Source organism: Astyanax mexicanus, chromosome 1 (assembly GCF_023375975.1).
Source record: "Astyanax mexicanus isolate ESR-SI-001 chromosome 1, AstMex3_surface, whole genome shotgun sequence".
NCBI classification, from domain to species: Eukaryota; Metazoa; Chordata; class Actinopteri; order Characiformes; family Acestrorhamphidae; genus Astyanax; species Astyanax mexicanus.
Genome location: NC_064408.1, coordinates 51751251 through 51766014, shown reverse-complemented (window position 1 = coordinate 51766014; position 14764 = coordinate 51751251). Strand labels below are relative to the sequence as shown.

The 14764-nt window shown below is 39.9% G+C and overlaps 1 protein-coding gene across 1 annotated transcript; it reads left to right on the top strand.

The window, feature by feature from the left end:
• The first annotated feature begins 6474 nt into the window (after positions 1 to 6474).
• LOC103046133 (solute carrier family 66 member 3) lies at positions 6475 to 14474 on the top strand. Its single transcript, XM_007240734.4, has 7 exons — positions 6475 to 6802; positions 10436 to 10518; positions 10640 to 10709; positions 11597 to 11654; positions 11749 to 11869; positions 11966 to 12007; positions 13407 to 14474. Exons 1-7 carry the CDS (start codon positions 6657 to 6659, stop codon positions 13496 to 13498), a joined length of 612 nt encoding a protein of 203 aa, XP_007240796.2. The 5' UTR covers positions 6475 to 6656; the 3' UTR covers positions 13499 to 14474.
• Positions 14475 to 14764: the final 290 nt, after the last annotated feature.

Sequence of the window (14764 nt, the reverse complement as noted above, 5' to 3'; positions counted from 1 at the left end):
ATGCTTGTGTTTTTGTTCATGAAGTCTTCTGTAAACAGTAGATTGTGATATCTTCACTCCTGTGCTCTAGAAGTCATTGCTGATGTCACCAACAGCTGTTTTAGTCTGGTCTTTCTTGACAGAACTCACATTGTTTCTGTCATCAACCGCTGCAGGTTTTCTTGTTCTACCTGTTTGACATCTGTTATTTACTACACCAGTGATTACTTTCTTCTTCAGGACATATTAAACCGTTGTTCTGGCTTTGGACAATATTTGTGCAATGGCTCTTATTGATTTTTCATCTTCTTTTAGATTCACAAGTGCTTGTTTTTCACTTTTGTTTTTTAATTCCTCTAACTGTAAATGCACAGTCTGCACAGAAAATCCCAAATCTGAAACTGAGTGTAACACATTCAGTGCTGTTTATTGTTTGAATAAATAATGTATCGGGAAGGACCTGGACAGCTAAACACACCTGAAGATGTTATTTTCTGAATTGTTTATCCCAATGTAAATACCTGGACATAAAAACTGAAATATTGATCTTTTGTCTCATGTTAATCATTTAATGTTAAACTCACATTTTTTTCAGTCTACAGCAAAAATAAAGGGATTGAATTCACAGTTCCAAAACTTCAGAAGGGCACTGTACCTGTACTAATTTAAGTTGGGTGTATTAATTCTGCTTTCTTTATTCAGTGTTTTGTTTGTACTTTTTACTGCATCAAAATAAATCATCACTGTTTGAATGGACTTTTGTGTAACAGTGTGGTACCTTTATCCATTACAAGATACTCAGCTATACTACCTGGTGACTAGGTGTCTCCCTACAGGGGAGTTTTGCAAAGCATAAAACTCTTATTGGACAGGTAAAACTTATTTCTGAGAAACAACCATATTACTCATTGTTCTAAAGTGGGAATCATTCACAATCAGTACTCTTAAGTTTAAAACCATTTTAAAAACAGACTTTAGAAACAGAAATTTTAATGTATTATGATTCAAGAAAAAAAATCCATAAAAGATGAAATGAGAGGGAGGGACATAAATGCAGTAAGATTTATTTAAAAATAAATAAATGAATAACAACCAAGAAAGCAAACACAAGTAGGTAAACTTAAAACCAAAATAAACAAAACTATGAAAATCAAACTAAGAAAACAAGACTAAACCGATTTAACTTGACTATGAAAACAAGAAACAAAGAACAACTAAGAACAGGAAAGGAGCACAAAAAAGCGACAGACCTGAAAAAAGCACACAAAGCATACAAAACACCAGACAAGTAACACTGAAAAACTGATTTATGAACTCTGAAAAAATGCAACAATTCTGTAGATGTTTTATCACTGTGGGTTGTTACACTGTCATTCACTATGTCACATACTGTATAGGTGACCCAATAGCTAAATTTAGGGTAAATCTGGGGAAAGATCTAAACTTTGATTGGAAACATTTTTGCTGTATTGGTGAGCTTACTCATAATTACTTTATCACTCTTTTTAGTGATGAGCAAATGTTGCTGTCTTCACTTACCATATGATTTCTCTGATGTGCTTCCTATGATGCTCTGCTCTGCCCACCTTAACAACCTCAGAGAAATCAAAACTATTGTTACATGTAAAGTTGTGTTTTTACAACAACACAAAAGCCCTTATTGCGACTGGCTGCAAAAATGTAAGAGGCTACAACCTTACCTGGCAAATTTTACAAGATGGCCCATTTTAGCTGACTCCACCCTGTTTTTGCATCAGTTTAACTACATTTAAATGTTTAAATGATCTCCCAACCTGCTTTACTACTTAACACTTATTATACGTAAGAAACAAATGGAATTTTTACTGAGTGTGAACTGGGGGTTAAGAGAGCACTGCTTTATGAGTACATGCTAGTGTCTGATTATAGAACTATTAAACCTATCTATCATTAAAGGTGTACTCCGAAGACAGAGACCAAATGTACTTCCTGCAAGTCATCAATCCAGGGCTTGCCAACTGGAAAACAGTGTGTGTGAGTGTGTGTGTGTCAGACAAGGTGAACTGTACTGAAGCTGTCCTCACAAAGATGGCAAGAAAAATAGTAGTGCTCCAAAAGAAGGAAAACATGATGGAGTGCAATATGAAGAAAAGGTTGAAAGCTGGAGCAAGGACAAACGCTGTCAGCTACGGTCAGGAGCTAGTGTTCCAGTCACAAACTGACAGCACTCACAACAGGCTTTAATTTTCATAAGTAACCTCCCCAAGTGTGTGCCCTGTGTTAAAAGAGTCGTAAATCTCCCTCCCTGTTCCTCCTTCACCCTTATACACACACACAGAGACTCATTCTGTCTCCCTCACACACACACATCTCACTCACCCAGGGTCCTGCTTCTGCTCCCAGACAGGCTAATGCTCATTACATTACTGTCACATTAGCATTAGCATGCTAACTAATGGCTTTTAATAAAGTAGGAGTAATTAAAGCCTGATATCAATGCTGACATTTTTTGCCATGTTAGTTCACACTTCTTTTAAAGCATACACTTAATATATGTGCAGAAAAAAAACATGAATTTTAATTTAATTGTTTCTGTGATGTCATAAAACACAATACATGTACATATCTCGGCCTCTTCATGCTACAGCAGTTTATAAGTGTCAGGGTGGGGTGCGGGAAGGACGAGGAGGCGGACGCAAACGCAAACTATACAAACATTTAACAAAAATGAACACAAAATAAACATGGAATAAACTTAACAAGGAAACCAGGACTGAGCATAACAGAAAAACATGAGAACACTAACAGACGTAAAAACGTACAAGGATCGACACGAGAGAAGGGAACACGGACTTTAAATAGTGGTGGACACACACGGGAAACAGGAAACACCTGGGACTAAGGGGCGGAGCTACAAATGAACACAGGTGAGTGGAAAACTACTAAGACAGGAGACACAGAGGAGCACAGGTCACGTGGGGATATAACAGACATGATACAGGGCCAGAAAAGGTAAATAAACACAGAAACATGAGAACAGACAGGGACCACGTGACAGAACCCCCTCCTCAACGCGCAACTCCTGGGGCGCGAAAAAACAAACCCCCAGGAGCCGGTCAGGAGAGGGTAGAAACCAAAAAAAAAAAAAAAAGAAGACAAGACTAAGACAGAACTCCAGTGAGGAGGCTGAGCAGGGAACGAGGCTGGAAACATAAACTGAGACTTGGGCGGAGGAAAAAACTGGGACACAGACTGGACAACGGGCACAAATGGAGATTGAGACGGAACAGAGAACGGAGACTGGACAGGTGAAGTGACAAAAGACTGGACCGGGGACTCTACTGGAAATGGGGACTGGACATTACTGGGCAAGGGACCGGGACGAAAACATTAACAGGGACAGAAACTAACACCGTAACTGGGACAGGAATAGAGACAGAGACAGAAACGGGTACAGGGACATAAACAGAGATAGGAATTAGGACAGGGAGAGAGAGGTACAAATAACACAAGAGAGTGCCCAGGACCAGCTAAAGTCTGTGGGGTTAGCCTGGGCACACTACTGGGGGCAAAGTCAGGAGAACTCGGGGCAGGCCTAGAAACAGGGGGCCTGGGGCCAAACATTGTTCTGGGAGCGGGCACAGGGGCAGCGGGAGCTGCTGGTGCTGGAGCTGGAGCAGAGCCTGAAACTGCTGGTGCTGCAGTGTATGCAGATTCCAGGGCTGTGGGAGCAGCATATGCAGGTTCAGGGGTGGCAGGAGTCGAGGAGCGCGGATGAACCACGGGAGTCACGGAGCGCGGCGTCTCGGCCGCGGGCTTCACGGAGCGCGGCGTCTCGGCCGCGAGAGTCACGGAGCGCGGCGTTTAGACCACGAGAGTCACGGAGCGCGGCGTTTAGACCGCGAGAGTCAGGGAGCGCGGCGTTTAGACCGCGAGATTCACGGAGCGCGGCGTTTCGACCACGAGAGTCACGGAGCGCGGTGTCTCGGCCGCGGGCTTCGCGGAGCGCGGCGTCTCGGCCGCGGGCTTCGTGGAGCGCGGCGTTTCGACCGCGAGAGTCACGGAGCGCGTCGTCTCGGCCGCGGCCTTCACGGAGCGCGGCGTCTCGGCCGCGAGAGTCACAGAGCGCGGCGTTTCGACCGCGAGAGTCACGGAGCGCGGCGTCTCGGCCGCGGGCTTCACGGAGCGCGGCGTCTCGGCCGCGGGCTTCACGGAGCGCGGCGTCTCGGACGCGGGCTTCGCGGAGCGCGGCGTTTCGACCGCGAGAGTCACGGAGCGCGCCGTCTCGGCCGCGGGCTTCAAGGAGCGCGGCGTTTTAGCCGCGTGCATCATGGGAGTCGGGATGGCCTTGGGAGCTGTGCGGCCGAGAGCCGAGTAGAGTACAGCCCCTGGGGGAAACGGCAATGGAGTGCGGGCTGGTGCGGGGTAGAGCTCCTCCTCCTCCTCGGAGCTACTGGGTGCACATCCCAGGTAGTCCCACGGGCTGTGCGTCACCTGCCTCGGGTACTCATGGCTACTGCCTACATGGGTAGAGACCCGAGGCTCACCGCACCAACCCGTAGCGCCCCCCCAAGAAAATCCTCCCCCATGAAGGGTACTTCTTCGGGCAGGCGGGACCCTTTAGAGCGCTTACCCTGAGGCTTCCTCCGGCTTCGGTGCCTCGGGGTCTCCTGCGCCAGGGTGCCTAAGGGGGCACGGCGGATGGCCATCCTGGACCCGAGCCAAGGGTTTGCTGCGTCCATTATAGGTCGATCCTTCTGTCAGGGTGGGGTGCGGGAAGGACGAGGAGGCGGACGCAAACGCAAACTATACAAACATTTATTAACAAAAATGAACACAAAATAAACATGGAATAAACTTAACAAGGAAACCAGGACTGAGCATTACAGAAAAACATGAGGACCACTAACAGACGTAAAAACGTACAAGGATCGACACGAGAGAAGGGAACACTGACTTTAAATAGTGGTGGACACACACGGGAAACAGGAAACACCTGGGACTAAGGGGCGGAGCTACAAATGAACACAGGTGAGTGGAAAACTACTAAGACAGGAGACACAGAGGAGCACAGGTCACGTGGGGATATAACAGACATGATACAGGGCCAGAAAAGGTAAATAAAAACAGACAGGGACCACGTGACAATAAGGAATATTTATAATAATATTTTTGTCATAAACTTTTTATATGAGGCACAAAAAAATAATTTTTTGAATCCTTATATTCCATATTAATTCCATTGATGATATAACAGGACTTCAGGGGTTTTGATTATCTTACAAATTTCAGGGCTAAAATGCAGGAGTGGATGTTAATTAATTAATAAAATTAAATTGATTACAAAAAAAAAAACATTAAATATTTGTGTTCTTTTCAATAATTTATGGCTGTATTTATTATTATTTTTCTTTGCATTTTCCATACTGTCACAACCTTTTCTGGTTTAGGATTGCACTTTAGTTCTGTTAAATGAGCTTTTTAGATAAAATGTCTCTAGTTTTTGAGCAGAAAAAGCTAAAACAATATTTGCCTTACATTCCCTACTGAAAAAGAAGTATGAACAGTTAGTTAGCCAAGCTGATTAAGCTGATTGACTGGCTTAGCTTTTAATCAGCATAGGGTTCTTGTTTGGTTTTGTTATCTTTATAAAATATTATAAAATATATAAATAATAAAAAAATATATACATATTTTTTATATATATATATACTATGATGTTTTTTTTAAGTATTACGTTCTGTATATCCTCAATGTTATTTATAATTTGCTATTACTGGAGCTAAAATCATCCAAAAGAGGATCAATAGAAAATTGAACCTTCTTCTTTCCTTGGAGCCCCCAAAGCTGGTTTATGGTGAGCCTCCCACTTCCTATTTTCCCTGTTAAATCAGATAATTAATGCAGACCGCTAGAGGGAGCCCGCGAGTCAGTCCTTTCCAAAGGGAGTGAATGGAGCTAAACGGATAAAACTCTAATTAAAAATAATAACTACTTGCCCAGTATATTCCTTAATTTATATAAAGTAGAATTAAGTATTTTTCTTTAAAAAGTATAGAAAGATGCCTAAATTTTTCAGTTTTTCCTTAGTAAACAGGTTTTAGGCAGCAAAGCGCTGTTCCTGCTACTGTGGAGATACAGCCAGCGCAGGTTTAAACGGTAATAACTGGAGTTAAGTTTTAAACATTGTGTATTGGGTATTTAACATATGATATTGTTCTGTGTTGAGGAAATAAGTCAATGTTTGTTATAAAAATGGTCAAACATTTATAAACTATGATTATTCTTAGATGTTCCATAGGAACCCATTCATTTTAACTCACTCAGGAGCGCTGGTGTCTGACAAATTCAAGAACACTCAGAACAGTCTGAAGTGGGTATTCCCCTCTGTATAGATTCTGTGGGACCCCCCTGTGGACCATCTAGAGGGGCAGTTCTCCTCAGTAGAGCCTTCAGCGCCCCCTTTTGATTAAAACAACCTCCTGGGTTCTCACCTCCATAAATAACTTTAAGTGAACTCTGTCCATGAGCATCGGTAGTGTTCACTGCAGCCCCCTCAGTATTTCTGATCTATCACATTTTTGTGTGTTTTTGTGTGTGTGTATATATCATGGCTGATCGTGTGTGATGGTCAGAGTGTCTGGTGGAGGTTGGACCCGCTGAGTCTGATCCAGGGGGAGATAAATCAGGAGATAAAGATGATCAGAGATCTGCTGCTGCAGTCGCTGAACCTCAGCACGCTGCTGGCCTGTTCCGTGCTGAAGGTGCCGCAGATCGCCCTGCTGACCCGGACCAAGTCTCCTAAAGGTATCAGTCAGAGAGGACTAGTCCTGGAGCTTTTAGGGTAAGGGGTGCGGGAGCAGCATGCAGTTTTTTTCTTCTTTTCATTGAAACCTATGAGGGGAAAAGCCCTTTTAAAAAATCATTACTGAGTATTAAAGTATTTGTTAGTTAATTTGTCTTTGGTGAAATTAATAGCTAAAGGCCAGAGTAAACCTACAGCTCAAATGCAAACATAAACAAGCCCTTAAAATATTTAAAATGAGAACCGATCAACAAATGATAGTTATGATGAAGGACATTTCAGAAACAATAACAACAAAACAATATAATACATGATCAACTAGAGAGTGCACAAAAGTGAAAAATAACAAGGACAGCTTATAGGAATTCATAAAATGGACACAAACAGATATCTTAACATGTTCAATTTTATTAATCACTTCAGCTTCAGCAACAGCTGTTTTACAGGTGTTTAGAATAACTACACCATTAAAGGGAAAAAAGGAGAGCAAAACGCAAAAAATAAAACAGAAATAACATTGTGAGGAATTTGTATTCTACAATGTATTATCACTGTTAGTAGTAGTATTATATTTGCAAAATAAGAGGTAACTTTGACCCTGTTCGACGGCAATCGGCTCCGTACCTTTGAATTATAAGGAGCAACTTCTCCAAACATTACAGCACAGTATTTTGGGTCGTGTTTTTTGCACGTCATTGTTAGCATAGTTGTATAAAAACTTTATTTTCTAAAGCTATGAACAGATTATAAATCTTATGGATCAAATGACAGAAAATCAGTTCTTTGTAAAAAAGAACATGGGCCGTGTCATAATCGAAAACGTTTATTACTGGTTTAAAGACACCCCGAAATGAATGAAAGTGAATGGACAGCTTCGCTCAAATTGTCCTCTCATCCCTCAGCAGCACACTTCCGGTGGCACGTTTTGGAAGGGAAAAGCTGGGGGCCTAATGTGCACATCTAGGACTGCGTCCAGAAACTTTTGCTACTCCTCCTCTCCTACTTCTCCTCTCCTACCACGGAAGAAGGTGGAGGAATCACAAGTACCCCGGAATCAAGGAGAGGAGAGGAGGAGGAATGGAGGGAAGGAGCTGTAATTGGGGAAATGTGACAGCCGATCCCTTTTAGAAAGGATGATGACTACTGATTAACTGAGCCTATCACAACGCTCACTTTTAGCACATGCCGGATACTGCCCAGCCAATTACAGCTTCTGGATAGAACTCCGCATACAAAAATAAAAACGAGAAAAATTAATAAACACAACTCCAGATTATAAAGATCATAACTTTAACAAGCATATCAAGTTTCAAAGTACAACCTGATTACCTGAACTTTCTGTCAGTATGATGTAGTTTAAAACAATAAACACATATTTTGTGCAATGAACGCTTGTGTATGATTTCCTTTTAGAGGAGATCCAAAGTGAACTAATTAATAACTGATCTGGTTTTAGATAACACAGAGACAGTGTGTTAACTTCTCCATTTTCGCATGCTCTGTGGGCGTGGATGCAGTGATGTCATTCGAAAATCCCTAAAAGTCTTCCGGAGTAGGATGCACTGATGTATCCTCCGTTGGAAGCCTCTTCAAGGAGGATATTAAGCGGCTTCTCTCGCCTCCTGCGGTATTCAGACAGGCGGCAAAGATGGCGTCAGGAAATCAGTTTCCGGGTCACGGAGGAGAGGAGGACCGTTGTAGTGTGTTCTGATACTTGTTAGACTGGAGAAGGAGGGGGAAGTGTTGTACATGAACCTTCAAACTGAGATTCTCCAGAGGCACATTTAAAACAGGGGGCTATTAGAGTCACTAACAAGATGGCCACACAAATTTAAGTTTTTTTTTCTTGATAAAAATGACAACCACATTTTACCATAGTTTAATTGACTTCATAACAAGCATAAAAAACGCTAGTATCTTGTCTCATTAGCAAGTTAGCTAGCTAACTTTCCCATTCCACCTTAAATGATGCATCAGAGGCTGCAGCATTGTGGCTTAAAACATTGTGTGATCTGTGTATCACGTGACAAGCGCATAGTAGAAGCCGTTGCTGTGCGGCTCCAATAAAGAGCACACGTCCAGTAACAACAGCTCTTGCTGTGCCTTTCTTAAGAAGTACAAAATATAACACCTATCACAGTGGAATTAAGGAATGGATAATAATGAATTGCTGCACCACCTGCCCCTTTTCTGAAGACAAACAATGCCCTAAATGCAAACTAGTTAAGCAGCAGTTATGTTACTGAAGTTTAGCGTTACATTGCTATCGGATTCTGAAGGGTTGTCTGAGGTAAAAAAGATATAGGACAAACATATGGTTACTTTGCCTATTCTTTGCGGTCACTTAGAAGTGATGGAACTCCACATTCTTTTAAGTGCATTGGTTTTGTTTTCTACAATTTAAAAAGAGTAAAAAATGGATTGGAGTTTTGGCCAAGCATTTTAATTATCTCCAACTGATAATCACAATGGTGGATCAATCAAGACTGAACATTTAATTTAAGTTTAATATAAGCAAGTCTGGACACAAATATCCCTTCGCATGTAAAAATATGAAGATTGAAATAGGATGTGTTTTACAGTAAGATAAAAATCTTAAACTCATCTCAAAATCCACAGTACACTGATATGTGGATAGATCCTAAATATCTCTGAGGACTGGAAGCATTTATAGATTCACATGTAAAGAAAGAAAGATTTAACAAACAAGATCTGAAAGACTATTAGCCAGTTGCAATACTGATTGTGTAAAGTCTTGTTTCAGGCCTTAATACTGTTCTCTACAAAACTGTACAATATGGAAATAAAGATAACACTTTACAATAAGGGTACATTAATTAATAGTACTTACAATAGAATATCTCAACTAATTATGATATTGATATTATGATAGTTATTCCATTATGAAGTTTTATAACTAATGTCTCAATTCATGATTATGAACAACATTCGTCTTAGTTAGTGTCAAGAATTAGTTGAGACATTACTTAACCATATATATTAATGTTCAATATGGTCGTCAGTACTGTTAATTGTGGCACTTATTGTAAAGTGTTACCAAAATAAAATGTAACCTTGAAAGTCGTAATTATCTTATTAGATAAGTGTGTCATATTTAACTTTATATCTTTTAGAAATCAGTTTATTTTTCCTTTGCTCAGTAACAGAGCTCTTGATCAGGGCTGGCTATACTTTCGTATGCTGCTGTACAGTACATCAAATGTGCTGTATAGCTCTCATCTTTGTGAGTCTCTCTGTGTGTGTATGTGTGTGTGTGGCAGTAAGGAGGGGGGTAAGGGTGGAAAGTGCGTTCTGTGGAAAGTACAGCCTCTCAGTATAGAAGCGCAGCTGTTTGCTGTCGTAACTCTGTACCGGGATTCGTGCAGGGAAAGGTCAAGTGGAAGTGTTATTTTGGAGCACTTATGTGTGTGTGTGTGTGTGCGTGTGGAGATTGCGTTGACATGCAGTGCATGCTTTGTTAATGGACATACAATCTCTGCTAATGGATGGCCCTGAGGGCTGTGCTTTTTTGATTACACATCATGTAGTCTTCTGTACTTTCTTTTCCCACACTCTGAAGTTAAAATCTGAATGTTAAATTAAATGTACTCAATGTTTTATGATTTTTTGCGGAACAACGACAAATGGGATAAACTCATGTCTATATTTCAGGTATATTGTGTTTACAACATATGAGATGTATCATGAATATCCACTGGAAGCATACTTGGAGTACCCTGCCCTCATAGCCCAAGGTAAACCAAAACCCTGAATGTGTCTGAGCGTCTGTTGCCTGTCCACAGTCTTCATTCATGTTCATGTTGGTGGGAGAGAGTGAAAGAGAGAGTGAGAATGAAGTGCTCATGCTTCTTCCAGATACTGTCCTGTTCCTGCTGATACTTCACTATGGAGGTAACCTGAGACAGAGCCTCATCTACAGCCTCCTGTATCCTCTCAATCAGTCATAAGGCAGAAGGGTTTTACACATGGCAGTGTCAAATTATACACACTTCTGTTTACCTCATCATGCCTGCTTGCGTTAATACATAAATGTGTCCATAGTTTAGTCTAAAATAAAACATATGCACATTATTTTTTTTATTTCTCTCCTTTTTAAACACATAATACAGAACATAAAAGAATGGGGATCCACTGTCTAGTGTGTAATACAGTCTTCTAATTTTCTCATCTCTAACTAAACCTGTCAGGAGGTGTGTTTATGCTGGGAAATTGCCAAACTGTGTAGCAAGCTATTCAGCGCTACTTCTGTAGGGACTTTGGATTAATATAGTGTATGTAGCTGACCCCTGTTCTGATTGGCTGCCCTGCACGATTCCTCATTTAAAGGAACCATCAGGACTCAACTGAAGGGGTGGCAATATTTAAATATGGTCATAGCTGTGATATAATAGTAATTCCTGTATTTTAAGTATATGAACTGTATGGAGTAGAGAGTAATCGTTATGTAACACATGGTTGCAACATTATGTGATGCATTTCTTGCTCCTGCACTCCCCCTAAAGTCAATAAGCGGAGTATTGGCTTTGAGTCTCCACTAAGGGCCGCACTTTTCACATCCATTTCTGGACAAGGTGAGAGATATAGAACAGTCCCTGGAAGTGAAAAAAGCACAAAAAAGGACACGTTTAACAATATACTATTCTCAAAATTACATGTCTTTGGAAAATCAACTTGATTTTTTCTAAAATAGTGATGCTGTAAAGAGAGCCCTGCTTGTTAAGACATGTAAGCTTTGATATGGTGGACATGGTGTCCAATATCCCAGACGTAGCATAACTTGTGTGTTCACGGTCGACCTTGACAGCCGTTCAGTTTTGTTGGGGTGTCGCAGCTCCTTACTCTGAAGAGCTGGATCATTGATTCAGCAATGGTGAGCATTCACTGTGAAGTCTCCTATCTGCAATGTCCATGTGTGTGTTTTGTCTAGTGTTGGGAACCTGTGCATGTGTGTGTTTTAAACACAGAGCCTGTGCACATTGATGAGTGCGAGCAGTAGGTTTGCTCAGTTGCAGTGCCTCTGGCAGACCAAGGATGCAGGTCAGGTGAGCGCTCTGACTTGGGCCATGTCCACATACACTTGCATGGGTAAGCCTGCAGCCAATCAAATCTATTTGCTTGGAAGAATTGTAAACTGCAAATCTGTGATATAAAACTCTTCCTGTTCTGCATTTATCTGTTTAGCCAGAATACTGACTACTGTTCTTACTTCTGGGGATCTGAAAGGTGAGTATAAGAATATATTGTTACAGAAATAATATATATAACAATAACAATAAACAATATTATTGTAATTTTAAAGCAATTTTATGTCACTGATATTATGAGCATAATGATGCAAATACACAATGCTTTTATCATGAGCCCTTCTAATGAATTACAATACAGTGACCATTTTTACATTTTCTTAATTTAATTAATTTTCTTAACTAATAAGTTATTTTATTTTATTATAGTGACTTGAATAGAAACATAAATACATCTTAAGATAGCACAATTTAGTTTCTCTGAAAAAAAGCATTAATAATAGTAATATAAGAATAATAGAAAAAATAGTTGATGCAGTACATGGTGGATACGTTGGAAGGGCATTTGGATTTGACCATAAAAATAATTAATATCCTAAATAAATGAAACATAAATCAAATAAAAAACACTATTTTTAAACAAAATCGGCATAGCATATACTGTCCCATGATACGGGTTAGTCCAATTTTAATAAAAGTCCTGTCCACATTTATTTAATAATTATTTATGTAATTATTATGAGAGGCTAACAGAAAGATCATAGAAACAGCTCATATTCATGATGCATAAACTTAAATCCCATGATCACATCCCTTGCCATAACCCCCTTCCCAAAACTAGAGACTGTTATCATACATAGTCATATTACATGAAGGAAAAAAACAATGGTTGTGCCAGACCTGAGGTTCTAAACAGGATTACAGGGTATTACAGTAGGAACCACATTATAAAAGTCCAGTCTAGATTAAACCTCTAGGCATCTCTACATCACACCAGCTCTCTTTAAAGTATTGAAAATATGTTTTAGATTATGACATTTATTTTACACAGCATATTTATTTTAGGCTCAAAATTTAGAAGAGAGTCAAACCTTTAGAAGGGATTAGAATAAGAATTTTATATGTTTATATTATTTTATATGCTGTTGGAGTTTTTAAACACCTTAGCATTCTGTTACCACTGATAAATGTCTAGAGGATGACCAACACAAACTGTGCAGATAGATGACGATATCTACAAGCTGGAGCAGCTATAGGTAGGAGTGTGTCATATGTAACCAGTGTTTAAAAATGCCAGCAGCACTGCTGTGTCTGATCCACTTGCATCATTACAACACACCAATCTCACTGTAGCGCTAAAAATGATTAAAAAAAAAAAGTCAGTAAAACAATTGGGTTAGAACTGATGAATTCCTTCGTCTGTAAAGTCACTATTTTGGAGAAACAAAGGCAAAGTACAAATGCATTATTTCCTGTGGCGTCACAGAAACAATAAATTGAAAATAGACCGGAGAGTGTGATACTTTGTGTACCAGAAGAAACATTCAGTAACATTTATTTTTTAATGAAACAACATTTCAAATGTTCTTGCTCTCCAGTCCTCCTGCGGTTTGTCATCATGAGCACGCTGAACGGCTGGGTCCTGGCTACTGTGGTCTTCTATAAGTGGAGTGGTGGAAAGCTAAAATGACAGACGATTCAGACACTTCTATGGTGACTAAGTGAACACTGCCCTGCCACTCACTGACCAACCTGTGACCAAGCTGAGGGGAACGAGTGAGGCTTCATTCGCCCAGGGGCCAGGCTTTAGACTCTCTTTAGGCCAGTGCTGTTTATGAACTCAGAAACCAACCAAGATCCTTTCTCTCAGTGCGTTTCCTAGTTTCCTCAGAGTTTCCCAGAAACTAGTGATCTGCAGGAACTGGGTATATTATCAAAGCATACATATATATACATACATACATACAAAGTAAACATATTACACCTTTACTGATCATACGCACAATCAGCATCATACGCACAATCGAAGCTCAGTACTCATCTGAATGACGGTTTGGGTGGGAACTGCTGTTAGCAAGCATCTGTTATTCAAATGTTTGGGCACATGTATGCTGCAGTAACTTAGTTATTTTAATATTGTCAAAAATGTTTAGTTTTCAGAATATCATAACATATTTAGACATATTTAGAAAAATGCTGCAAAATACAAGGAGCAACAGTGTACTTTTTCAAATCATGTAACTTACTCAAAATGTTTACAATTGTTCACAGTTGTTGTAATACACTAATGCATGTACGGTAACTGTCAGTAAGGCTTGGAAAATTTATTTCTTTGGACATTTATTTCTTTAATAACTCACATATGCGTAACCGCACTATTTAATTACAGTATAGCGCTGGAATCCAGTGAGCTCTTTACAACCTCCCATTGTTTTACTAATGTTAGCAAAGCCAGACTGAAATACTTCAAATTTAGTGACTGATTAAGATCTGTCCCAGTACTACTGTCTATACTCATTGATTCAACTTAGTTGATTACCATTTATTAGTTAAGTTCATCATGTGTAAGGAAATACACAAAAACCATCAACTGTTCTAAACATCTTACCCTCAGCTTCCCATCCCTCCCTACCTTTTTAAATGCCCATGAATAAGAGTGTATGATTGATTATGATGCAAACTGACAAAAAACATGACTTTTAGTAAAGGTTTTGATCCATAAGAAACTGTCAACTAAAAGATCATGCATGCTTAAAAAAATGTTCTTTATCTAGTGGGAAAATATCTTAACCCATTAAAATGGGCTCCACTAATGACAAGTCAAAAACCTTTGTTTACAGTATCCTATATATTACTATACAAAACTTTTTTTGTAGCTTAAAGTGTTGCTGTCCCCAGTTTACTGATGGGCAGGTGTCTGTTTTAATTGTAAGTTTATGAAATCTTCATGATTTTA

Coding starts and splice junctions, on each gene's coding strand:
- LOC103046133 (XM_007240734.4), top strand. CDS start 6,657: ATGATCAGAGATCTGCTGCTGCAGTCGCTGAACCTCAGCACGCTGCTG. Junction 6,803..10,435: donor CTAGTCCTGGAGCTTTTAGG/GTAAGGGGTGCG, acceptor TCTATATTTCAG/GTATATTGTGTTTACAACAT. Junction 11,870..11,965: donor GTCCACATACACTTGCATGG/GTAAGCCTGCAG, acceptor TTATCTGTTTAG/CCAGAATACTGACTACTGTT.